The sequence below is a fragment of the Carassius carassius genome, chromosome 32 (genome assembly GCF_963082965.1).
Source record: "Carassius carassius chromosome 32, fCarCar2.1, whole genome shotgun sequence".
Lineage (NCBI taxonomy): Eukaryota > Metazoa > Chordata > Actinopteri > Cypriniformes > Cyprinidae > Carassius > Carassius carassius.
In genome coordinates, this window is record NC_081786.1 from 12,015,336 (window position 1) to 12,041,950 (window position 26,615).

The window sequence follows — 26,615 nt, forward strand, 5'->3', positions numbered from 1 at the left end:
AGCACATCAAACAAACTATCTAGAAAGTATCTATACATTTCCCTGACAACAGCAGGGAGTGATTTGTCTCTTTTTGCTTCACACTTCTGTGAACTGTGTTGCTTTGTCAGATGGGCTAATATTATTGATGTTGACATGTAAATGCATCTACCACAAACCATAAATCAAATCTAAAAACACTGATGCCACTGTCATTGTGCACAATCCATTTTGCTGCTCCAATAATAACAATCCGAGTGAAATCAATAGCGGTTTCAGCTGAGAATTCCTCCGAACACATACTGTTAACTCGGCATGACTATATGGGGCTTTCATGATGTTGTTACAGGTCAGTAATGAGGGTTATGGGTACTATTAACCTCAAATGTCATGCTGACATGCTGATACACACATTTTGCTTTAGGGGCTCATTTACGAAGCAAGACAAACAAATGGAAGTGAAGAAGAGGGTGTGGAGATGATTAAACAGACTAAGAAAGTTGGAGAGAATAATCTGCTGTCAGATTTCTACTAATCTATTTACAAAATTTTAATTACCTGCAAATAAATTAGAAAATTGATTTTTTAATTAAGAGTGAGTAACGAGTTACTGTCTTCTTTTTCTTCTTTTCTAAGCACTATAAATTTTTCTCATTAACCTGAGGTGCTTAGAAAAGCAGAGGCCTGTTTGAGGGAGATTTGGAAATGCTTTGGAAAAGCATCCTTGTTTCAAACTCTCATCCAGCTTGGTTTTGTCTGTGCTGGCTCCTTAAACGAAAGATATTAAATAATTGGTGCTGTTTTTAATCTTATTTTACGGGTTGTCTGATAATCAAGGGTTGCATAATCAAAGGTTTGGTGGGAATTTGGGCTGTACTCACATCTGCACTGATCCAGCACACACTCTGCTGTCGTAGTACTGTATCCCTGAAGGACATCACATGACTTGATTTTGGCTGCTGCCCTCATTCTGCTGACGGAGAGGCCACTTATGTAAGTACAGACCTATCAAAACACACACAAGAAGGCTCATTGGTGAGAAACTTTAGCTAAGCTTTGCTGTTCCAGACTTCCTTGACTATGTTCTGCATTTACAGTTTATAATGCCAGAAAATCCCCAACCTGATCTTAGGTCAACTGAAATAGACTTCCCTTCAAGCCAAACTACCCTTTACAATTTTAGGATGGGGTATGTGAATTATTGTACTGACATAAAAATTTCTTACTGATTAGATTAAGTCTCGTTTAGGCTACAAGTCTTTTTTTAGGGCCTTATCTTAAACGGTTTCAAAGAAAAAAGATGTCGAGACATATAGGAAAAGTCTTATGCTGCCAGTGCCACCCTGTGGCCGTCCTGTTGGCCACCGCTTCACACACCAAACCAATAGACCTTTTAATTGAATGTTTGACAGAATTAAAATAATCCGCCAAAAAAGGTATAGAAGGGGAACATCGTTCCAGCATTAAATGAATGATAAATGTTTTAAATGTAAAGTCTTAAAAGTATATATTTTATTAGAAAGAACACAGCAACAAAAAGTAACAGGAAGAAATTTAAGGAGCTTTGTGAGAATGTATTATTTTTCAAAGCTACTTATATTTTTTTCTTACATTTCTGTGAAGCAGTATTAAACGTGCCGTGTGGTATTGTTACAACAGTTCAATAAACAAGAAGTTAATGTTAAGTAACTTACATTGCACTAAAAGGACAGTTTGCAGGGCCACTGAAAATCTCAACACGACGCCACGGCACATTACCTTTGATATTCTCCGAGCAAAACACAGCAGTGGCCTTTATTTTCTGGTTTAAACGAATCGGTTCAATGGATGAATCAATGATTCACTCATAATACACATAATTATCGGTCTCCATCGGCCTTATAAACAGTATCAGACTGACAGAACGAATAAAAACCCATTAAACTTAAGCTGTTTTCTGTGAATGTGCGAGACTTCCGGTTCATTAGCCGCTGTAGAGAAATAACCAGAAGAATAACAAAGTGCAGTAAACCGTAAACCGTTTGCACTACAAAACAGTTTGTACATAATTAAAATGAATACTTTCAAATAATATGGTAAGACACACCTTACACCTCCGGAGTGAGGAAAAGGGCTAAGAAAATCACTCTGTTGCCCTCCGGCCATCTGTTTTAGGCTTAAAATCAGGGTTAGGTGCTTCTACAGCGTTGTTAATCAGCAATCATTTATCACTGACTTTAGGAATAAATTATGGGTACGTTTAGGTTTAGGGGTAGGGATTGGATTAAGTCTATATTTTGGACAATAATGTTTATCCAGGGTCATCAAAAGATGTTGATCAAGGATGTCTTATCCGGGGAAGTTGTGGCCTAGTGGTAAGAGAGTTTGACTCCTAACCCTAGGGTTGTGGGTTCGAATCTCGGTCCGGCAATACCACGACTTAGGTGCCCTTGAGCAAGGCATTGAACCCCCAACTGCTCCCTGGGTGCTGCAGCATAAATGGCTGCCGACTGCTCCAGCCCGTGTGTGTGTGCACTTAGGACAGGTTAAATGCAGAGCACAAATTCTGAGTATGGGTCACCATACTTGGCTGAATGTCACTTCACTTCCTTGGCAAAATCACAGGGACTGAACACACACACACACCCCCTCTGGGTCCCACCTGAGCAACACATAACACACCTCAGTACTGCACATCTGTAAATAACTCATCAAACCTTCATCTGTACCTAGCACATATGTGCATTCACATTTCTGTCTAAGGACATTTTATTTTTCTCTATATTTTTATTACTATTGTTATTTAGAATTTATGGTCTATCCTCTGTATTATTGAACGCTCTTTATTATTAAACAGTTTATTAATAAACACACTTGGCCATAAAGCTCTTTCTGATTTCTAATTTTAAGATTTCTAAAAATAGCTTGAAGCAGATGACACTGGAAGCCGGGAAAAATGATGGATCCAAAAAAAAGTTAATCAAACACTGAACCATCTTGTGCAGTTAACACCACTTGATCGATCAAATTCTTTCCAATTGTATGCTTTTATTGTTAAATGATGATATTTAAAAAAAACCACAATTATTTTTTTATTTCAGGGGCCAGTTGCATAAACTTAGTCATGATTTTAAGACGGTCTTAAGAATTCTGACTAACTAGTCTTACTTTTCAAATTGAAATTAGACCATTTTTACCATTTTATGTTTCCTAACTGAATTTAAAAATACATATATTAATTGCATGAACTTTGCCATCCTGAGGCCACTGGTTGAGAACCAATTTTCTCTAGATACTATGTTGTTAACCTATTAGCAGTCATGTTCATCTAAATTAATTTGGTAGAAGAGGGCACTAACCAACAGAACGTTTGCATGTATCATATCTCATTATTATATATTAAAGGAAACATAATCCTTTTAGACAGAAATAAATTAAATCAAAATAAATTTAAGAGCCTGTCTTGGCCTTAGGTACCCATGAGAAGAAAAAAAATAACACCCAAACTCTTACAATATGCTTTTTAAAATTTTATTCGTTTAAAGTTGGTACAAAATGGTAAATCAGAAACATTCTCAGCATTTGCCTTTATGTATTCTAATTTTCCAGAACAGGCACTCTCTTTCACACACACACACACACATACTAGGATCATGCAGACCGGTTAGACCAAAGTGAGAAGAGACATGTCAAAGAACTCAAACAAACAAACAGAAAATGAAAATAAAAAAGCCCTTTATATATGCCGTCTCTACAGAGACAAACGAGCGATGACCTTAAAAACTCAAATGTGTCTAACAAATCTAATGTGTTTGCTTAATACTTGGGGTAAAAAAAAAACACACGAGGACATGGAGAATTATTTTGCTAATGAAGCATCCTAAAAAAAAAAAAAAAAATTAGGTTAAGAGTTATGTCTGTTGCATGATTAAGCTTCATATTCGCTCTTAGCACTTTGAGTAGAGTGTGATCTAGATCTCCCCACACACAACAGACCAGATCAGCTGTCTGGATCTGAAATACTTCATGAACACATGCCCTGGTGGTCAGGATGGAGGAAACTCCCTGAGGTGAAAACTGCACCAGTATGCCGTGTCTGGTTGCTGTTCAGAACAGAAGGAACTGAATGATCTCTAGAAGTCGAGCTTGGACTCCTCAGGCAGAGAATCCCCTTCACACACAGTCCTGGGATTCTCGACCCTTCAGACTCAGTGAACGCTCTCCAGATTCTTACATGTAACACAGTACAGCACATTTAACATTCACACAGTACATACCACAGCATGTACATGAAATCAAACAGTCAAAAATGTCATTACAAATTCAAATATATTAGCATACTCATCACATATACATACACAAAAAAGGGACCTTAAATTCACAGAAAAATTATATATCGTATATATATATATGATTTGTGAGGAATACACTGACATTTAAGCTTGTATCACGCTGTATGGAAAAGAGCAGCGTGGACTGCTATATGAATCCCCTATATGAATATATGTCTTCCACAGAATAAACAGGTCATATGGCTTTTGAAAAACACTACCGTTCAAAAGTTTGAGGTCAGTAGGATTTTCAACATTCTCTTAAGCTCACAAAAGCTGCATTTGTGTGATTAAACCTTCATAGTTTTAATATTTTAAATGTAATTTTTTCCTGTGATGGCTAAGCTGCCATTACTCCAGTCTTTAGTGTTACATGAACCTTCAGAAATCATACTAATATGCTGATTTTGTGCCCAGGAAAGATTTCTTATTGTGAATGTTAAAAACATTTGTACTGCTTAATATTTTTGTGAATTCTTTTTTTTTTTTTTTTGATCAATAGAAAGGTTAGGGTTAAGGATAATAGCATTTATTTGAAATCGAAATCTGTTGTAACAAATTTCTTTCCTGTCACTTTTGAACAATTAAACATCATTGCTGAATAAAAGTACTGAGAAAAAAATAAAATAAAAATGTCTTAATGACCCCAAACTTTGAATGGCATTGTAAGTATTAACTATTTAGTTTCTTGCTCACGGGAGTGTCATGTATTTTGAAAATATTGTTTAATATTGGTTTTAAACTTAACATGGAGAAAATGACCCTTTCTACTGCAATCAAGGTCCCAGTAGCTGTTAGGTACAAAACTAATCACATGTCAATTTGCAAATTAAGATAAAACTGACCTATAAAAGAGGTAAAGGGTTTTCCAGAGGTTAGTGCTGCTTTTTGCACTATACAGATGGAAATTACTTTCCAGCGTCCCCAAAATATCCAAACAAGGGTAGTCATCTACATAGAAAAGACTCAAACAGAAAACAAAGACACTTAAGCACACACAATTTTGCGAACACTCGTTGTCAGGGCATGTGGTTTTTGCCTGTGCTTAAAGGGAGGTGAAGATTCTTAGGCCTCTTGATCTTTCTGGAGTTCAGCGAGAACATTTCTCTGAGCATGACCTCATTGGTCCACAATTGCAGAGATTTCACTCACACAATCATGTTACCTACATATATGAGAACAAGTGAGGAAAAATCTGAATGCTATAGTGAAGCCTACAAATGGAAGAGACTCACAATAAAGAGAAAACAAAAAACAGCTACATAGAACTTAACTCCCCAAAAACACACCTATAAATTTTATCTTTGATAAACATTGATAGTGTATAAATAAAAAAACATTACGTATTTTTTAAGTTATAGACATATATGGAAAACTGTTTATGAAATGCTGTGAAATATTGTATAGAGTACAGATAGACTCGTCTGTAAGCTCATCATAAACATACATGGATGGTGTATTGCCTCTCTAATGCTGAGTATTACTGTTAAGTAGTAAATAAACACTGTACAGGTCACCATCTGTAACGGCCATGCCCACTGCTTCAAATGAATAGCAGAGCCACCCAATCAGAATGCTCAAATGTGGGTGTGCATGTGCTCTTCTCTTCTGCAGAGGTCTAATGTTTTTTTTTTTTTTTTTTTTTCTTTTATAATAATTTTATTTGAAAATATATACTTTTGTTTCTTCTCGGTATTTGAAAATCATTATAAAGGTCACTTACAAACCAGAAAGGGAGGAACAGTCTGAGAGTGCAGAAAATGTCATCTTTATAAAATGAAATTCTAAGTAAAAACAAAGAAATGCCTGACTAATGTTTGTCAAATGGGCAGGTGTGTTTAATCCACAGGCCCCTGGAAGATCAGTCTGATGAATCCCTGTTCGCCACTGAGCTGCTGGGCGCAGAAAGGACAGGCTGCGTGGAAGGTGTGCGTTCCGTGAGGAAGAGGGATTTGACTCCAATAAGCTGCTGTTTTTTCTGAGCACACGTGACCGCACGGACTGAATGCGTGAGTAGGAGGGGCTGCATCCAGATAAAACCCTGCCTCGCAGCCCAGCCACAGTGGCACATACGGCCCACGAGCTCGGCACATGGGACATTCCCGCTCACGGCCCTCCCTACCGTCTAGCTCTGCGTTGCGGTTGCCCCAGTTGTGATAGCCGTGAACGTGACCGCAGTTTAGGTAGACCCAGGGTTGCTTCTCATCCACGATGTCCTTCCGCCGCATGCTGGGGAAAGCGAGGGTGTTGAAACCCACAGGACACTGGGGACGAGCGGCGTTCAGCTCTTGCCGGAGCGCCTCCAAGTGTTTGACAGTGGGAGTGCGGGAAAGCCCTTCCGCAGTACGCCACAAGAGAGTCGCTCCACAGAGATCGATCAGAGAGCCATCCACTAACTCTTGAGTCTCATTCTCCACCTACAGAGAGAAAGAGAAGAGGACTTAACTATAAATGGAGCCAATATTCATGCTTTTAACACAAATGATGCATGATTAAACCGAAATAAAGGCAGATCTTTTCAGTAGATAAAAGTTTGCCTGCAGGGGGCAGTAAAGCCCCAACACTCGCTGTATAGTAATGATTCATTCATTATAAACAGTCAAAAATGACAATATTATAACCATTTACTGCTTGAGACATCTGTCTTAAGTGAGTATGCAATGCACAGCCATAATGTGCAAAAAACACACACACCCTGTGATTCACGCATTCACCCTGGAATGACAATTCATGGTTGTGACATTTTGATCAGCCTTTGGTTTGACCTTCAGCGTACTGCATTATTTTCTCTCTCTCGCTCACACACACACACACACACACACACACACACACACAGTTGTAAGGGCAAAGTGTGTGAATTCCACAGTGTCTGTGTCTGAGCTGTGTTATGTGAAGGTCACTAAGTGCAAAAGCAAACACAACACTGTATTTGAGCTAGCAAGCATGCATGCATAGGGGAGTGTGTGTATGTTGGATCACTGTTTTCTTTGCCCTCAACATTTTAAGATTCCATAATTTTCTATATAAAGTATTATCTTGAATATCACGTAATGTATACAATTGAGCACATAACAAAAATAATAGAAATGACAAAATAATTATTGTATTATCAAAAAAAACTTGAATTTAACAAAAAAAAAAAAACATATATATATATATATATATATATACACACACACACACACACACACATTTTTGTAATATTTTTTAATTGTAATTATAAATGCTTAAATGTTGTTTTAAATATCTTATACACAACTACTATTAACAATTTCATATTTCAATATTTTAGGATTGGCAAGAACCATAATCTCGAAAAAGTTGATTAAAAGAATTGGTAACACTTGTTAACTATCAACAACGACATTTCTCTCAAATAAGTTCTTAATTGGCAGCTAATTAATAGTTAGTAAGGTAGTTGTTAGGTTTAGGTGTTTTAGGTAAGATTAGGGATGTAGAATAAGGTCAAGTAGAATAAAGCATTTATATGTTCTTAATTAGCACTAAAACATGGCTAATAGGGCTGGGATAAACGATTATTTTTTAAACGATTAATCTAGCGATTATTTTTTTCCCGCTGCATCGATTAATCTACCGATTAATTTTCCCAGGCCGATTCGATTTCGATTATCTCCCCATTAATTGACTACTAACAATTTATACATGTTGATTTACATATCTGAATGAAAAAAACATGAATTCCTTAACATTGCAATATATGTTTATTGCTCTTAAAATTACAAAATAAAAGACTGACTAAGAATGCATTACTTTGCACTTGTATAGAGATAGCATTCAATAAAACCTTGAAACCTTGAAAACACATAGCTTACTGAAACAAGCTTACTGAACACATAGGGCCTAGCTTACTGAAAAAAAGTTCTTCTTTCAGATGAAAATAACAACAACTTGATGTCTAGCATTCAATAAAAAAGTTCACTCAAAATACTTGTTTAGAGCAATTGAAAGAATACAGTAACCAATGTAAACTTTAGGGCTTTAAGCTAATACAGAGAGTGATTTTCCAAAAAATAAAAATTAACAGTGGGAGCCAGCAGCCTGTCATGTAGAAAAAAAAAAATCACCGAATGCTCCACGTGAAACTTTGGCGTTCCGCCCTTTTTCTATCGTGTCTAATGAATTTGGTTAATATGCAGGAGGGAGGGAGAGAGAGAGAGAGAGAGAGAGAGCGCGCAAGCAAGATAGCGCTCGTATAGTTTGAAGATTGTGTATGCGCGAGCGCGTGTGAAACTTGGGTGTTTCGCCCTTTTTCTATCGTGTCTAATGATTTTGGTTAATATGCAGGACGGAGAGAGAGAGCAAGAAGCGCTCGTGTTGTTTGAAGACTGTGATTGCGCGCACACAGCCGGGGCTCTCTCTCGTACGCGTCCTGTCAGGCGCAGCACAGATCACTCACCGATCAAATAACGCTTTGACAGCCGCCAAAAAAAAAGATCAATGCAGAAAAACCCCTGGATTGGTTATATAACATTGGACAGAATGTTGATCCGGCCATCGTGTATATTCAGCGCACATAAGGTAAACGTTTTGCAAAAGTTTTTTAGAGAAATAAAAACAGGTCGACGAATCGATGCGCATATTTTGCGTCGGCGTATTTTTTGCGTCGACGTCATCGATGACCTCGACGCGTTGTCCCAGCCCTAATGGCTAATAATCTAGTAATATGCATGCTAATAAGCAACTAATAGGTGTTACCTATTCTAAAGTGTTACCAAAGAATTCAGTAAAATTTGAAAAATAAATATAAGTTAAAATAATTTATAATAAATTTATATTTTATGTCACATGAACCTTCAGAAATCATTTTAATATGCTGATATGGCATTATTTTAACAGTTAAAAACAGTTGTTCTGCCTAATAGGTTTTGGGAACCATGCTACATTTTTCTCAGTATTCTTTGATAAATTAAAAGTTCAAAAGAACAGCATTTATTTGACATTTAAGAATTTTTTATCAATTTAATGCATTATTGCTCAATAAATATATTAATTTCTTAAAAAGTAAAAAACCTTTGCACAGTAATGCATGTGTAACTTATACTGGCAATGTAAAAAAAAATTACAAATCACTAGAATCTGCTGCCTTGAGAACTGAATGGTAAAATTATATCTAGTGGTGCACACTGGTGGCATGTGTTAAACACTAAAAGTGCACACTGATAAAATGTCATGTCCCAGCTTCTGAACTACATGACTGTTTCATCAGCATCAGGCCAGTGACTAAACAGTTGGGCTCTAACTTGATTTGTTCTGAGCCAGTAAAGCCGAACGTCTCTACAGCATCACAGTCGAGCAGTGTTTGCCCAGCACTGAGGCAGCATTGAACCATCAGCAGGCCTCCTCAGGAGCGGGACATGAACAGCATTCAGGAGCGTGTTTGTTCTGCCTGTGACAACCCAGATTAATGGGGCGCCTCTGAGCCTCTGGACTGTGAGTGCATGCGTATCAGAGAGAGTGTTTGAGTTGTGCAACAAGAATACATAAGCAGCAAAAATGTGGCCAAACACATCACGGGCTCGTGCAGATCTAGGAATCTTTACAGGCCTATATTTGGCCAGACACCCACTGAAGATAATGACTTGTTATGAGCAGAGGAGGAAAGTGTTGAGAGCAGTTCTCATTGGACCTCCTGTCTGACGCACTTAACAGATCAACTCCAGATCATCTTACAGCTTTGTGTTACACCGGACAGGGCAAAGATGTCTCGCCTGGGCCATTATTCTGGCAACAGCGTCCCAGAGCAACCGGTCAGCGGCACCAGAATGCCCCAACGTCCCGTCTTGCAGGGAGCCATATTACTGTTTAACAGAGCTTCAATTTCAGAATCCCATCTGACATTACATTACAACTTCCACAAATGCTGCTTCATGAACACTAGCTTTTAAAAAGTATGTCTAATAAGGCTGGGCATCATAACCTCTAAAGAAACCCACTCTAACTGAACAGATTTTCAAAAACAGGCAATTTTTCATAGTTATGTAATATATATATTTCTGGTTGAATATATACAGTAAAAAGTCCTTGCGTTAGAATATGTATATTTATATATTTGTAACATTGGATAACTGACCATTTTCCCTCGCTGCTGAGCAGAGCGTGTCTCTCTCAGGGTGAACACGTTTCCGCACACTGAAATCTCTCTCCACACACCAGGTTTGGAGTCCTCTGTGAAGCCAAGCCGAGGATGCATTACCAACACGCCGTTAGTAGTCAGACCGTCCATCTGTCCATCCGATGTCTTCCACTTTGCGGCTTTCTCCTGTGAGCCAAAAGATATATGCATTTTATTCGAATAATTAAAGGGTTAGCGCACCTGAAAATGAAAACGGTCATAATTTACTTATGACATTCCAAATCTGAGTGACTGAGGTTCTTCTGCTGGAACACAAAAGAAGATATATTTTAAAGAACACTGGGAACCAAACACTGGAGCCCACTGATCTCCACTGTATGGAAGAAAAAGACATCCCTCAAGTCATCTTCATGTTTCACAGAAGAAAATAAGTCATAAGGTTTTGGACCAACATAAAGATGAATAAATATTGACATTTTTAATTTTTTTTGAATGAACTAGCCCTTTAAAATAAATTAATTAATTAATACAATTCCTCAGGACTTTGAATAAATGTTGACATCACTATTTTATGTAGATGTTACAACATTCGATTTATTCTAAAAGAGGAAATCTTTCTTTATTCCAGATCTGCTTTAATTATAGATTTGGACGGCATCTCACCCCTAGGAAGATGTTCTTGGAGGAGTCAAATCCGGCGGCATAGATGCGGGCGGTATAAGGGGGTGTTCGCTGACACATGATCCGGCATGCAAAGCGAGATATGGTGCTCTGAACTGACTGAGTATCAGAGTTGCTCTGACTCCCGGGAACCGTGTCAGTCACCACAAAATCTATAGGACTCTCAGTTGAGCGGCCAATCTGAAATGCAGAAAGAGATGAAACATCAAACTCTGCAGAGAAATTTGTAAGATTGCATCCCAGTACACAATTATAGAAACGGTGTGGGAAATACATAAAGTAGATGCTAATGCCACCTTGTTTCTGCCTAGTGACAGCATTATTTCAGACTGACACTTTGAGTAGTGAGATTAATGGACACTTTTGAACACAGTTCAAGAAGAAGTCCTTAAGGACAGCACAGCGGAGTCAGCATCAAGTCGTTACCTGAAACATGTCTGTATTGCTGTCTTGAGTGTACTCCACCACCACTGTCTGTACACGGGACAACGTGTAGGAAATACTGTGCTGATCCTTGTTACTTATGGCCTAAGAAAAAAGGAAGAGAAATGTTAAAGTAACACGTTGAAGTCAAGACACGTATGCCCAAGATAAATAAGTGGTCAGAATTGTTGGTACCCTTGGTAAATATGATCAAAGGAGGATATGAAAATAAATCTGCATTGTTAATCCTTTTGATCTTTTATTAAAAAAATTCACAAAAAATCTCCTCTTCGGTTCACCCCATTTATCTTCTACAAGGTGCAGGTCAGGGAACTGGAATGGCCATAGCAGAAGCTTGGTTTTGTGCCCACCGACCCATTTATGTGTTGTTTTTAAGATCCAAACATGTCACTTTTTTTGTTTTTATCTGTTGGTATTTGATAGAATCAAAGATACCATGTGTCTAAACAAGATGTCCAGGACCTCCAGCAGAAAATATAGGCCCAAACATTATTACATTGTACCCAAGGGGTACTTTTTATCCCTGTGTTCACCAAACCCTTCGTGAGGATTTGCTGCTGCATTTGTTTTTAGTTTCATCTAACCATAGAAGCCAGTCTTGTTTGAACTTCCAGTCATGTCTAACAAATTAATACACTGCAGGTTGATTTTTGGGTGAAAGCATTTTCTTTTCTTGATAGGGCTGGATAATTTCATTTTTTTACAATCACCCTGGTGTTCTCAAAATTGTGAATATAAATGGGTATATATTTCAGTTACGCAGAAGAATTTATGCTCTAATGGGTGTGGTACAGTAGATTATATAGCGTCTTGCAGGGTGCAATAACTCACTTTTTTCTATAATTGGGTAAACACTGGTATTGGCATTTTAATTGACTAATGTATGTGTATGCAGATGTTTATAATGTGTATTGGTACATAAGTATGTATGGATATTGTATGTTTCTGTGTATATATGCACTTATACATATATCATCATCATATAAATAATTTATTGTTGTGGTTATTTTTATTTATTTGTAATTTTTTTATCATTATATATTTACTTTATTTATCTGATACTTAATTGCTGGCATGGGTTGGGGGGGGTTGTTCTGTAAAACGTGAAAAGCTTTAAATAAACAAAAATAGAATTTCTAGGGGTACAAGTAATTGTGTCCAACGTGTATTTAAGAAAAAACATTTCATAATGATAATCCCTCCCATTTTATATTCTTATTCTCCAATGAAAGGTTAGATTTATTTAAGATCAAATTGATTAACATAAAATAAGATTTATTTTCACAGCCTTCTTTGAGCATATTTACCAAGGGTACCAACACTTCTGACCACGTGTGTATCACCACTTAACCACCAAATAAAAAATATAGTAAGGAAAAAAATAATTTAAACACACGCTTAAATCTTACTTCCATAAATGTGGCTTTTTTTAATTTATTTATTAGTGAATATGATACATACATGCATACATACACACACACACACACACATACGCACAAGCACTATTTGCACATAAAAAAAATCATTTGGCCAGCAAAAGTTTATTTGGCAGCACAATAGAGTCTAACACACTGTGGAATCAGCCCGGAAGCGGTTTGTGTGTTTGTGAAGGAGCCACAGAGAGATCATTCATAAGCTCAACAGAATCCAGATGTGTGAATAGACACACCCTGTTCCATTACAGCTCAAACCCACCTAGTTTTTGAACTCAAAATTTCCCCAGAGGCAAAAATGACACTGTAACTGCTGATTCCCTTAAGATAGTCATGTGTAATGAACAGATCTGGGTAGTAACGGATTACATGTAATCTGGATTACGTAATCAGATTCCAAAACTCAAGTACTTGTAATTAGAGTAAACTACTTTTTAAAGTACTCGTAATCAGACTACAGTTACTTTTCTATGGATTACATGATTACATATTATTTACACAATGGTAATAAGTCATTCACAATTCATTGATTCTCCTAAAATTCTTTTTTTTAACGTTTATATTTTTTCCTAATAAACCTGCCGCTTATATACGTTTTTCAAGTTTTCAAATGGAGGGGAACGCAGCCTTTAATCACTGGATGTTCAGACATCATTTAATTTTTTAAAGAAAGACACAGGGAAAATGTCACTATTCAGTGTAAACTCTGCCTACCATGGATTAATTTGCTGTCCATGGAATTCTTTGAGCTATCAAAGTTATTGCTGGGAATTTCATGTCCTTTAATATATATTTTTAGTAATGTTTATCTTCATTGTTACTAAAGTTACCTTATGCACTTCAAGTGTTTTGAGATGGAATATTTGACCTGGAAATGGTCTCTATATATTAGCCAAGGCTCGACATTTAACGCTTGTCCGGGACAAGTGGATTTTGTGAAGGGGCAAGTGAAAGAGAATTGTACTTGCCCAAACAGACAAGTAACCTGATCAAACTTTTAATAACAAACAATAACTAGGGCATCACCGAAACTTTTAAGAGAATGATTCTGATTTTATTACTTTTAGGGTAAACGGTGACTAATAACAGATAATGTATTGACAGAATCAAGGTTGCGTCAGTTGAGGCTCGTGCAGTCTGTCATACTCGCGGAGAAATCAAAACTATAAGAACAGCACACACAAAGAAACACTGCGGTTGAAAAAATATAAATATTCTGTTTAATATGTGCAACATCACAGGACCAGGAGTGATGTTTTTCCGACTTTCAGCTCGATAGCAAATGTGATATTGATTTTATACATCTTGAGTTAAATAAACAAGTAATATTAACTGACTTACATTTTAGACACATTATGGGTCGTTTTTGTTCCATTTCAAACAAAAAATAGTTGAAAAAGCTCTTCTTGCTGAATTAAATAACTATATATATATATATATATATATATATATATATATAAAAATGTGACGAGTCAGCTGCCTCCTCCCTGATTGTCACTGGCACCCCATCCTAAATCGCCGCCCTTCACCAGGCTCCCGACTGGAGTGGGTGTGTGAGAGGAGGGGCGCTGGACGAGTCAGGGCTGGCGGCGTGTGATGGGGCACACCTGAAGGAAATGAAGCCTCATCACCGCCGCTGTTTAAAAGCCCAACGTGCCTCTCCTCGGGAGACCGCTCTCTTTCCCGTGCATGCACACTGGTGTCCTCGTGGGTCCAGGAAGGGTGCGTTGAGGGACTCCCGCGCCACCAGAGACGTGAGCTGCCGGACCCGCGATCCGGATGGGAACCGCACCCGTTTACACGGCCGTCGGGCCAGGATGCCGGGCCGTCCATCCCCTGCCAGCGCCCCGGCCCGAAAAGGGGAGCGCGTGCGGCCGCCGGACTCCGCCCCTTACCTGGACCCTTCCTCCATGAACACTGCCTGACTCACACGACGAGGACACCAGATTCCTTGTTTATTTTGGACACTCTTCCCCTTTGGCCACCTTTATCCCGTTTTATTTGATTTTCTGTTAATAAAAGCCTCTACGAGGCCTGACGCCACGCCCACTGTGTCTGTCTTGTGCTCCTCCCGCCACTATATATATATATAAATTTTGTAAAAAAGTACAAGATCAGGCTAACTGAATATATGTGATATCAAATAAGGGTTAGCACAAATGTAATCCAAAAGTAATCAGATTCCGTTACCAAAAATGTGTAATCTAAGAGATTATATTACTGATTACAATTTTTTTCATGTAATCTGTAATCAGTAACTGATTACAATTCATAAGTAATCTACCCAGCTCTGGTAATGAATTATGGAGGGTGTTAGTATACCTTGGCAGCCTGTGGAGTGCAGGCTACGTGTACAGTGCTGGGTTTGACGCCATTGGATTTTGGTCTTTTGGAGAGTGCAAACCTGCTCTTTCTTCTGCCGCGGTCCCCGTTGGGTAGAGCGCCATTATACCTGCAGAAAGAGAGTGAGAAATTCAACTGAAAACACCTGCACTCAACACTTTCTCCACCACCAATTCAGCCGCAGGCAACAGGTGGTGAAAACAACAGACAGAAATGCTTACAAAAGCACACAAAAACAAAGCCTGTATAGTAGATATATGATCCAGTGCTTTTCTAAGGAAATGCAGACAGTCATTTAGGTTGTTATCTGGAACCAAAAACACACAAAACCATTCCAGGGTCCCAAAGTTTAATACATTTTGGAAAATGTAATAAAATATACATGTATTCCTCTTATGGCAAAGCTGAATTTTCAGACTTCAGCATCACATGATCCTTCAGACATCATTGTAATATACTGATTTGGTGAAATGAGAAAGGAATTTATTTTTATTAATAAATGATGAAAACCGTTGTGCTGCTTAACATATTTGTGGAAACTGATACGTTTTTAGGATCTCACTGACACCAAACGTTTGAACGACAGCGTATCTTCTCTCATGTGCACCAGATCCATCCTCTTCAGTTTGCCATCCTTTTGTTCCACAAAATCAGCTACTGTCTCATGCTGTAATGCTGTCCATTCTCATTATTAAAAGAACCAATGAACATACACCAGATCTGAACAAATGGATCTGATATTAGGAATTATAAAATGGCCACGTGAACATGTAGTACTAAAGGTTTAAGCAGCATTTGAAAAACAAATCTGCTTTGTGAGCAGTGTGAAGCCTGGTACACTACATAAACACTGAACACTATGAACACTACACCTGCTATGTCTTGTGGTTTCCTCTGTGGAGGTTTCCTCCGTCCTCCACCCAGTTACTCACTACCGCTGTGTTCTTCCCAGACACAGAGGCTGCAGTGTAATTGTGTAGTTTAACATGTGCATTTGGTATTGTGTGGGTTTGGGCTTTAGATGCTAAGCAATGGACTTTATTGAGTCTCTGATTTAACATAAGTTTGCTGAAGGCATGCATTGACGCTGTGCATTCTCGACATATTTTGGCAATCCCACATTATCGCAATGTGCTTGTTTCTCTTGAGACGTTCCTTATAAAACTACATGCTCTTTTATATGGAAATCAGAAAAATGCAATTAAGACATCTGGAGTTTCCCACCAGGTGACATTTCAGCTTGAGTAAAGTGTGAAAAAGCCTAATATCCCTTACAGCAAGACTTTCCATGACAATCTCAAGAACTGATGTACAGAGGGGAAAAACAACATTAACAAACAGTGAGTCAGCACGGAAAGGGAATTTCATGGACATAAAATATGTGCAAACCGAGCAGGGTATTTCCGCAACAGCATGTTCTAAACTACTGCATTCCTTCAGAAAACCTGGATTTACAATAAACTGAGCCTCTGCAAAACAGGGCTTGTTTTCAAACATGTTTAAGAACACTATATATACTAAATATAAATTAGAATTAAGTTTAATGAATAGCATTAAGCCATGTTGGGATTTTGGTTTTATTTCACAAGGTAGCTAAAACTGCAGTTTAGCAGTAACACAACACTTATATCAGCTGTAACCCAACACAACAATGGAGGTGAGCCCTCTATCCACTTCAGGATGAGAATTAGGGCTGTGCCGATAGACGATAGTATTGTGTATCGACGATAGTCCGAGATATCGACGATAGCAGATGTCTCTGTCGATAGTCAAGACATAAGGCTCATTCTCCTATTAATGTATTAAATAATAATAATTATTATTATTTTCATTAGGCGGCCTATTATAATTCGGCTATCAAACTGCCCAGATATAAGGAATTTCATTGCACATTAACAAGTAATCTGAACGGCCTTTATATGTGCAATATTTTAAACAAGCCCTCACTAACTGAGTTTAATGCTACAGTTATGTTAGAATGCATCTCATTCTTGTTTCTGTGGCGGCGCGCGGTACAGAGCGCTGTATGACTGATGAATCAGTTTAATTGAACTTTAATCCAAATATATGAACTAACCTGTTTAGAATACTTTATATTTAACGTGTTCGTTTGGACTTTAAAAGAAATCTACTATTGATTTTCATATTTGACTGATTTTGCAGAACATTTAGACTGATAAGTTCCGTGCGCAGATGCGGCAGATTTGTCACAGGACGCACGATATGAACTAGCGGTTTTAAATACAGTATTTTTATATTTAACGTAAGTTTATCAATATGCTTGAAAGTATATATTTTTTGATTATTGGTGATTACATAGGCTCTCTCTCTAGCACACCTGCGTGGTTTAAAACACCAAATAGTTATGCTATGACAAGAACAAAGAGTCTCTCTCTCTTGCTCCACCCATGCACGATAATATTGTGTATCGTCGATCTCACGGGCTGACGATATGAAAAGAGACCATATCGCCCAACACTGATAAGAATCTAACCCAATCCATGACCCCTGAGATCATCTAATCAAAGTTAATACACAAAAAGCTCTTTTAGATGCCAGTGAGTCATGTGATGATATAGCGCAGGAAATCACATAGAAAGTCTGTTCTGCAAATGAAAGTCAATGAAGTGCATTATGATACTCCAACACCACATTGAAGCCCACTTTGTTTTCTAACTGAAGGCTCAGTTGTTCTCAAACTTGCATCCTCACATTTTGCTAACAATGATGTGACTAGCAACAACAACAAAAGAAACATATAAAACCTTCACGCCATCTGACTCTGTTTTCAGAAACACAAACACTCACATGCAAAGTTGTCACTAAGAGTTACAAACTATTAACTCCGGCACAACAGATGCCACTTCCTGCTGATCCAAGGTCAAAGGCCAGAAGGTCTTACCCAAGCACAATGAGCTCTCCATATTTGACTGGCACTTTGGTTGAAGACGTGGAGATGTTTTCCTGGTCGGGGGAGAACATGGATGCAGTGTGTGTGGGGGAGGGGGGTTCTTCCTGCTCCCAGTGTGAACGCAACACAACCACACACACTCAGCTCTCAGCTCTGTCTCTTCATCACCATCATCATCCTCATCATCACTGCAACTGAGAAAAACAGAGAAAGAATGCTTGTAAGAAAACTGTAAAATGCCTATTTTAGTTATGTTTTTAGCTGGAATATCATTTAGGTTAGTAAATGACAGGAATGAATTATAAAAATTTCACCAGGCATCACATAAACTGCCTTAGTGATGTTAAGTGGCCTATATTACACAGTCTTGACCACAGTCTTCTTCATAGTAACCTGAACTAACAGTACAGCCTGTACTCTCAGACATGAGATTAAAGTTGCTAACAAGATCTAAAGAGCTAACAAAGAAAGACCCAAACATTCAGACAGACACAAACCCATGCAGCTTAACACCTAGAAAACCGGTCAAAATATTCCAACAATCACTGTTAAACACACCTAAATGAATGATCTTGCACAATTACCTTTTCAACACAGAAACACAGGAAACACATATTGTTTCTGCATCTGTGTGCGTGTCAGAATGGTCTATCATAATTTTTCTCTTCCTCAAGTAAGAGGGATTTTAAAATTACTACCTATAAAGAAAACGGACAGTAAGAATTAAGACTTTCTAGGTCCACCCTACTGGTGCACTGGGAGACATTTCGTGTGAAACCTGGCCAAATTTTCATATTACACAATGTTTGGAGGTACAGTATAATAATTCACTCAACAGGAGAGTCGAGTCATGATTATCATGACCCTCACTCTAAACCATGATTTGACAGCTTTGTCCTTGAAAATTCAGAATGATGTTTCCTGTCTGGCACTGCTGACCATGTGAGATCAGTGGAAGTGGTGTCAGGAAAGACAGTACAGCAACTGAAACCGACAGCGCATGCGTGCGTTATTGAGGGAGGTCCCATCCTATCAGTGATGTGATGTATAACAACCAGTAAATATCTCATCCTGTCAGTGATTCAAAGTCAACATGAAATTTTAGTCAAGAAGAAGAAATATAAAATTAAACAAATAAAAGTAAGAAATGATTAAAGATACAAAAATTGTATATAAAAGGGAAAATAACTAAATACAAATTTAAAAAAAAAAAAATTATACTATGGAGCCCAGCACATGACATGCAAGAAAAATAAATAAATTGTGCGCACGATTTACTAATTCGTTCCCTCAATTTACTAAAACGTGCACACGATTACTATTGCGTTCCCTTGATTTACTATTCCATTCGCTCGATTTGCTAAATCGTGCGCACAATTTAGCAAATAGAGGGAACAAATTAGTAAATCGTGCGCACAATTTATACATCAAGAATTGATTGGTAGGTGGAAAGGGTTACATACTACAATGAAGCCAGAACACTAAGCCTAAGTAGCTATTTGGCTACTGATGAACTATCTGTTAGCCTGCACAACCTAAGTGGTGTCAGTAGAAAATGAAAGCCATTTCAGAGGAAGCTATTATAAAGCAAGTTAATATATTTTAATTTAAGATTACAAACCACACAAACAAACTTATTTTTTATGAAACATGCACTCAGGACATGTATTAAGCAAAATGTTTCCATTAGGGCTAGGTGATCTTTTCTGATTTTATCGATTTATTTGACTTTAATGTTTTGTCAGTGCACACGATTAACCACTCACGTTTGACGCACTCATATTGTTAGGTGTCATTAACACTGAATGCACTTTTGTTGACAAAGATGAGACATGGGCAGTGGAATAGGAAAAAATTGCAAGACGACGGGAGTTGAACTTCTTTTAACTTGAGCTCTGCATTTTTAAAATTATGTTTAATCCATGAGACATTGCAAGAGACACGAGTGCAACAGTCAAACGCGTCCATGTTTACATGTAAAAAAATATATATATATATTTTTGTTTTTGCCATATCACTGAACCCTGGTTTCCATATTAATATTTTCCCATTTCAAGCTCTACATAATCTTTTCAAATACGATGAAGAACATGAAATTAATTACATGGGTTCATGTTTTTTCCAAGTTGGCTTTAACAGCGCCAACTTGTGTACAATAGCTCTGTCTCTTCTTGTCCATCTTCTCATTCTTTGTCCCTAAACAGCGACGCCAGCTACTCTGGGGATTCACACCCTCTTCCATCCATCCCTCCATCCAGACAGTCTTCTTTATTCACACCTCACTGTCCCACATACGAGATTGTTGCTATGGATGTAAAATGTTGTACTTCGGAGTCATTACTTTATGGGTGTAGTGGAGAATGTGGCCATACAGTCCCTCTATAATACTTTAACAAGGGTTATGAGTGTTAATAGGCCAAATGCAGAAACTGCACATACAAGCATTAGAGCCATACAAAATCAACACCTTCCCCTTACACACGATCCTGAGAACACCAAAGGAAGTGGTCTAAATGATATCCACAGCACATGAAGTGTTAAGAGGTGTTAGCCTTAGCTGATAACTTCTTATATAACCGGGCAAAAAGACTTTCAGGACAATTAAAGGATTAGGTTACCCCAATATAAAAATTCTGTCATTAATTACTCAACCTCATGTCGTTTATAAACCCACAAGACCTTCGTTCTTCAAAACTGAAATAAAATCTTTTTGATGAAATCTGTGAGCTCTCTGACCCTGCATAGAGAGCAACACAACTGATATGTTTCTAGACCCAGAAACATAGCAAGGACATCGATAAAACAGTCCATGTGACCTCAATGGCTAAACGTACATTTTGCAAAGCTACAAGAATACTCTTTGCACGCAAAAAAAATATATAATGTATCAATATATGTATAATATGTTTCTGGTATGTTTCTGTGTCTGTGAACTATTTAGTTCTGTTGCTCTCTATATAAGGTCAGAGAGCCCTCAGATTTCATTAATTTGTGTTCCGAAGGAGAACTGAGATCTTACGGGTTTATAATGACATAAGGGTGAGCAATATATGACAGAATTTTAATTTTTGGTTGAACTTACTCTTTAAGCAGCCATTCACTTAAAGAGTAACATTTATTTTTAAGTGCAAGGCTATTCATTTTCCTTCTACGTAAACATGCACTAGATGAACATGTTTGACTTATGCTCTTATCTCACACGACACAGCTTACAAAAAACAAAAAAATCTTTCAATGTGCACAATTTCTAACTTTATTCTCAGTATGCAAATGGAGAGAAAAGCGGAAGTCAGTGCTGATGTTACGGAGGAAAAGAAAGAGGTGTTTTAAGTGGCAACACTACTCACAACCCTTCCTACACCACAGAACTAGTACATATGTCACTATTGTACCATGAATAACCACAGCAGTTCTTCCTGTCCTTAGATATAACACCGTTTACACACGACCCTCATACTGAAACAGAGAGAGAGAGAGAGGGCGAGAGAGTGTGAATAAGAGATTAGAAAGTGAGAAAGCAAAAGAGCCAAAAGGAAATTAAAAACTTAAAAAGGTACTTTACAACACACCATCTTACACAACTACACTTCAGACATGAGTGTTATGCAACTTTAAAATGCAAGCCAAACTTTTTAAAGAAAGAGTACCTGTATCAGTGGTAGATTGTATTTGACGGTGTATGTCGGTTAGCATCAGGCATGAAAATCTGGTATTATTAAAACAGGACAAACCAGCTCACTAGAGTTACACAGCAAAACACACTCAATGACATCCTTTATCACCATTTTACACAACAGGTCATTCTAAAACCATTCAAATAATTTGGAGTAATGCAAAGTGGAAGAGAGAAAACAAAAGGATAGAGAAAGAGATGAGAGGAAAAAAATAGTCTTTTAGAAGGTCATCAGATATGTGCATGCAGATTTCTTAGATATTTCATTTTTCTCCATCTCAGTTTCATACACAAAACCACCTCACATAGTCAGTAAAATAACCAACAATTTCTCTATATCAGCACATCTCATCTTACCACAGAGAAGAGTTTCTATTTCATGAAACAGAGTGAAACTGTTACATAAAGGTTCACATGGTTATAGTTTTACCTTTATCATGGTACCTTGCTTTACACACACACACACACACACACACACACACACACTTACTAGCTCCGAGATCTATTTTACAGTCAGTAACTGGACCAAAATACAGTACAGCACAGATGCACACCCTGTTTCACACACACACACCCCTGCTGTTTTTGTCCTGATTTGTCTCGCACTCCCTCTCTGTATAATGACCTGAAAAATAACCCGACCCCATGAGGAGCGAGACTGAGTAAGAGTTAAACCTGAACAGGAATGTGACTGAGAATGAGACATATAAACTCCAGATAAACAAGCAGAAAAAAAACAAAAGAAAAAAACAATGTCACCCACAAAACTAGAACGGTTTCTGAGATGTCAACAACCACCACTCAGCCCACGGATTTCACAAATCAAAAATACTGAATAAAGTTCAGCTTTTGTTTCAGTGCTGGTAAGAAGCATGGAGCCAGCTCACAATAAATCTTCAGTGCACACATGCATTACTATGGCTTAGGTTGGGCTTAAGGCCCAGTAACAAAAGGCAGCTTGGCTTTATTTCCACAGCCAACACTAATATGGACTCTACAGATTAGTGTGCTGGGATATTAGCTGAATTCAGTTGGCACCTGATGCAATGTCATGCATGACTCACTTTTTAAACTTTGTGATATTTTAGCAGTTATTATTATGATTTTTAAATATATTTGTAGTTTTATTTTTTTTTCATGTGCTTTTATTTTTATATTTTTTGTTGATTATAGTTTGTCATTTTAGTATTTCAACTTCTGTTTATATTTTACTTTATTTCTGCTTTACTTAGATTTTTTTAAACATTAATAGTTTTAGTTAACAATAACTCATCCTGCACTGTTTGTACTATGGACATGAATGATGCCTCAAGTCATGAAGCACTGAACAAAATTTTACAACTGAATCAGACTTTATTTCAAGGCTCCAACAATGACCCAGAGCACCTTAGCAACAACAAAAATCTTAACATCGCTTGCAGTCACCCACAACACCTTGGCACAGTGATGCACCACCACTCAGAAAATGTACGAACTAGTTACCCATTGAACTCGTGTTCTAGACAAAAAAAAAAAAAAAAAACCCAAATGTAGTGTGGGAACTTGATTTTGTCCAAGCATTGATTTGGATCTTTCTTATTTGCTAACTGCTGCAATCTCAAGCAAGTTAAGGGATGCTTATGTTTATGAATAAATTTATAATAAACACTGCAATATTCTATAAACTTTAATGGATTTAGATTTTTTGCTAACTGTCTGAATATACAACCAATTGAGCGTGTGAAACCTTCCTTTCTTCATTTTTCACACAGAACATGGTTTCAGATTGTGAGAAAAGTGACAGATCCCAGAACATAATACTGGTGTGAACTGTAAACACGTGATGAGTCGTTACCATTCCTCTACAAATTTACACACAGTTTAGGTACACTGATGTGCCTTTGTCTGACATATTAAATGGAAACAAGTCAGACTTCACAGATGTTTGTGTGTTTACAGCCTGAAGCAACCAATGAGCGCAGACAACACCCATACAAATCTTTCATTCACACACACAAACAAGCACACAGTGACCAAAAAAAAAAAAAGAGCACATAAACCCATCAATATCAAATAATTAGCAAATAAGTCACTTCCAAACACTTAAGTAAAAATAGAATTTTCCATATGCCAAAACCACCAAACACTCAGATTCAAAAAGTTTCCACCTCTGTGGTTAAAATGAGAATTTTAAGACTCCAGCTGAATCACGAATGCAGGTTCTAGCATCATTTTGGTGTCGGGGAGGTCTGAATTATAGCTCAACAGTGAGGAAAACTCCTTTCATGAGTGAGTAGGATGTGGAAGCTTAAACCATCCCCACCGAGAAATTAGGGAGACGTATCGGTGGCATCTGTGGTCTAAAATAGATCCAAAAGTAGAGAAGGAAGTTGAAATGAGAAGTTAGGAACCAGAGGGGAGGGACACATCTGCATCCAGCATGGGCATCTGGTCCGTGGGATACACAAGCACCACATGTGGGCGATGGGAGTTTGAAGTGGAGCATGTTGGGTGTGCAGCTGCTTCACAGCAGAGGGAGCAGATACAGCGATACACACCCGATGAACACCCGTACGCATGGCCAACCACAGACGAATAGAAGCTGTCTGGGTTTGTACACAAAAAGTGTTAAAGGAAACTTCCTGTCTTTGTGACATTAAGATTTCTTAAAGCTCACGAAAGGATAACTGCAAACTGTTCTAAAAATACACTTCAGTACTGTGAAAATTTTACTGTTTTGTGTAAATATGTAAAAAATAAAGCAAAATTAAACATCTATTATTTTAAATGCTACAAGTGAATTTAGGCATTACAACATACAATTACACTGTCTCTAGACCAGACGTGAGCGGCTCAACAAAATACTATAGAATTCACTGGGCATCCTTTCACGAAACAAATGGAAGAAAGAAAATTGGGCGTATGGTTGTTTCAACGCAAAACTTGGAATTTATCAATATGGATGCAAGCGGTGGCTATTATCAAATCTCACTTCTGGTCTCTGCTCGTGTACGCAAGTTTTTGAGTTACCTGAACTTGTGCGCAGCATAGTAAATCTGGTGGAGAACTGTGGAATTACAACATTGTTCATTTTTATTTTCCTGACCATCAAACAAAGCTTATTAGTAGATCACTAACAAGTAAGATTAGAATGCCTTTTTTTATTTTATACAGGGCCTTAGCTTTATATGTGCAAACAGCAGTGTAAACAAGACCACGAGTCTTTGCCTACGGATGCAGTGTTTATGCAAGTGGTACACATTGAAAAAACGATTTTAGGCCAATGTAACGTTGCAATAAAATAAATCTAGTTACAATTCCTTGCGCTCAGAAAGTTTGGCGTAACTTGCCTGGAACGGCACAAAGTCGTTAGTCGTGTTATGAAATAGTGATTACGAGCTCTAAAAACTGCCTGGAACGCAGCATCAGAACTATAGCGACTGACTGGGATGAGGAAGAGGTGGCAAGAGCCAACATGTATGATGCCCCGCAGCCGTGTAATAAAGAACCTGCCAGACGTGAGAGGGCAAATGAGGAATTGCCAAGAACTGATGTCCGTCAAAGCTTATTAAATGCATGGTCCGAGGAGAATGAGTGGAGAGTTGGTGAAGTGTCCTGGTGAGTTGCTATCATTTAGCATTGCAGCAATGGGCACTGGAGCTAGTCTACGAGCAGCAGTGCACAATAACGACACATATTTTTTACTGTCATTGAATAGCACTGAGTGAAAAATCAACATTTCTTTATATCTAGTGGCAGTGATCATGAAATGGTAAAAAATGTTGCAAATGTAGCCACGTGTGTGTCGCTGTGTTTGGCAGGTGCTTGTGTGGGTGCTGTCCCATGGAAACTGCGTTGGAAAGCTTGTGCTGTAGGGAAGTGAGTGCGTTTGGGTCGCTGTTGGTCGATATCTCTCTAGCTATCTGTCGGTCTATCTATCTATATATCTAGTCTATCTATCTATATATATCTATGTATTTATCTATAATCTGCGCTATCTGAATACTCTCGTCTCTCTAGCCACTCTCAATGCTCTCAAGGCGGGCTTTGGCAAATTCTCTCCCCAACGTGACGTGATGCAATGCATTGTGGGGGAAAGGAGACCGCTGTAAGATATTACCTACTTTTCGTATTATATTCCGTTTTGTGATACCCAACAACATAAAATACAATGGATAACAGTTTAAATATTTATTACCAACAAGCAAATTGCACAAATTTGTTAAAAAATTAACCCTGCAATACGGCCTTTAATGCATTATTTATTTTTTCTTTATATCTTTATTTGATTTAATCCATCTGATCGCAAATGTGCCTTACGCACACACAAAAAACATTAGTTTCTACCACTGCCTGATATTTCAGCCATTCATCATCAAACTAAAATAGTCAACCAAACATAAGTTACACTTTATTTTAAAAGGTTTACTGTAAAATCAGCATGGAGCACCCTCAAGGAATTGAGTTTGACACCCCTGGTCTAATAGATTACCCCTAGATTCTAGGGCTGCACGATAAATCGCATGCAATATTTAATGCGCATCTTGTCATTTAAAGCCGGTTCTGTAATCAGCGGTAAATTTCCATCACCTGCACGCTTCACATGGAGCAGAATTAACTACACAGAGCCGTTGTTCACTGACAAGCTGCGCAAAATATGATCGTGGTTTTGCGCAGCTTGTCAGTGAACAACAGCTCTGTGTGGTTAATGCTGCTCCATGTGAAACCAGACAGGTGATGGAGATTTACTGCTGATTACAGAACCGAC

The 26,615-nt window shown here is 37.9% G+C and overlaps 1 protein-coding gene across 2 annotated transcripts in view; it reads right to left on the bottom strand.

The window, feature by feature from the left end:
* Window positions 1–4,763: 4,763 nt before the first annotated feature.
* Window positions 4,764–26,615, bottom strand: part of peli1b (pellino E3 ubiquitin protein ligase 1b) — a 30,053-nt gene continuing 8,201 nt past the window's right edge. The window contains exons 2-7 of one of the 2 annotated variants that reach the window (XM_059520286.1): window positions 18,187–18,389; window positions 15,264–15,393; window positions 11,491–11,592; window positions 11,047–11,244; window positions 10,381–10,569; window positions 4,764–6,706 (exon numbers count right to left, since the gene is read on the bottom strand). In XM_059520286.1, coding sequence (XP_059376269.1) covers window positions 6,128–6,706; window positions 10,381–10,569; window positions 11,047–11,244; window positions 11,491–11,592; window positions 15,264–15,393; window positions 18,187–18,266 — 1,278 coding nt within the window. In that variant the 5' untranslated portion in view covers window positions 18,267–18,389 and the 3' untranslated portion in view covers window positions 4,764–6,127. The remainder of the gene's footprint in view (window positions 6,707–10,380; window positions 10,570–11,046; window positions 11,245–11,490; window positions 11,593–15,263; window positions 15,394–18,186; window positions 18,390–26,615) is intronic. The other variant, XM_059520287.1, reaches the window with a different exon arrangement.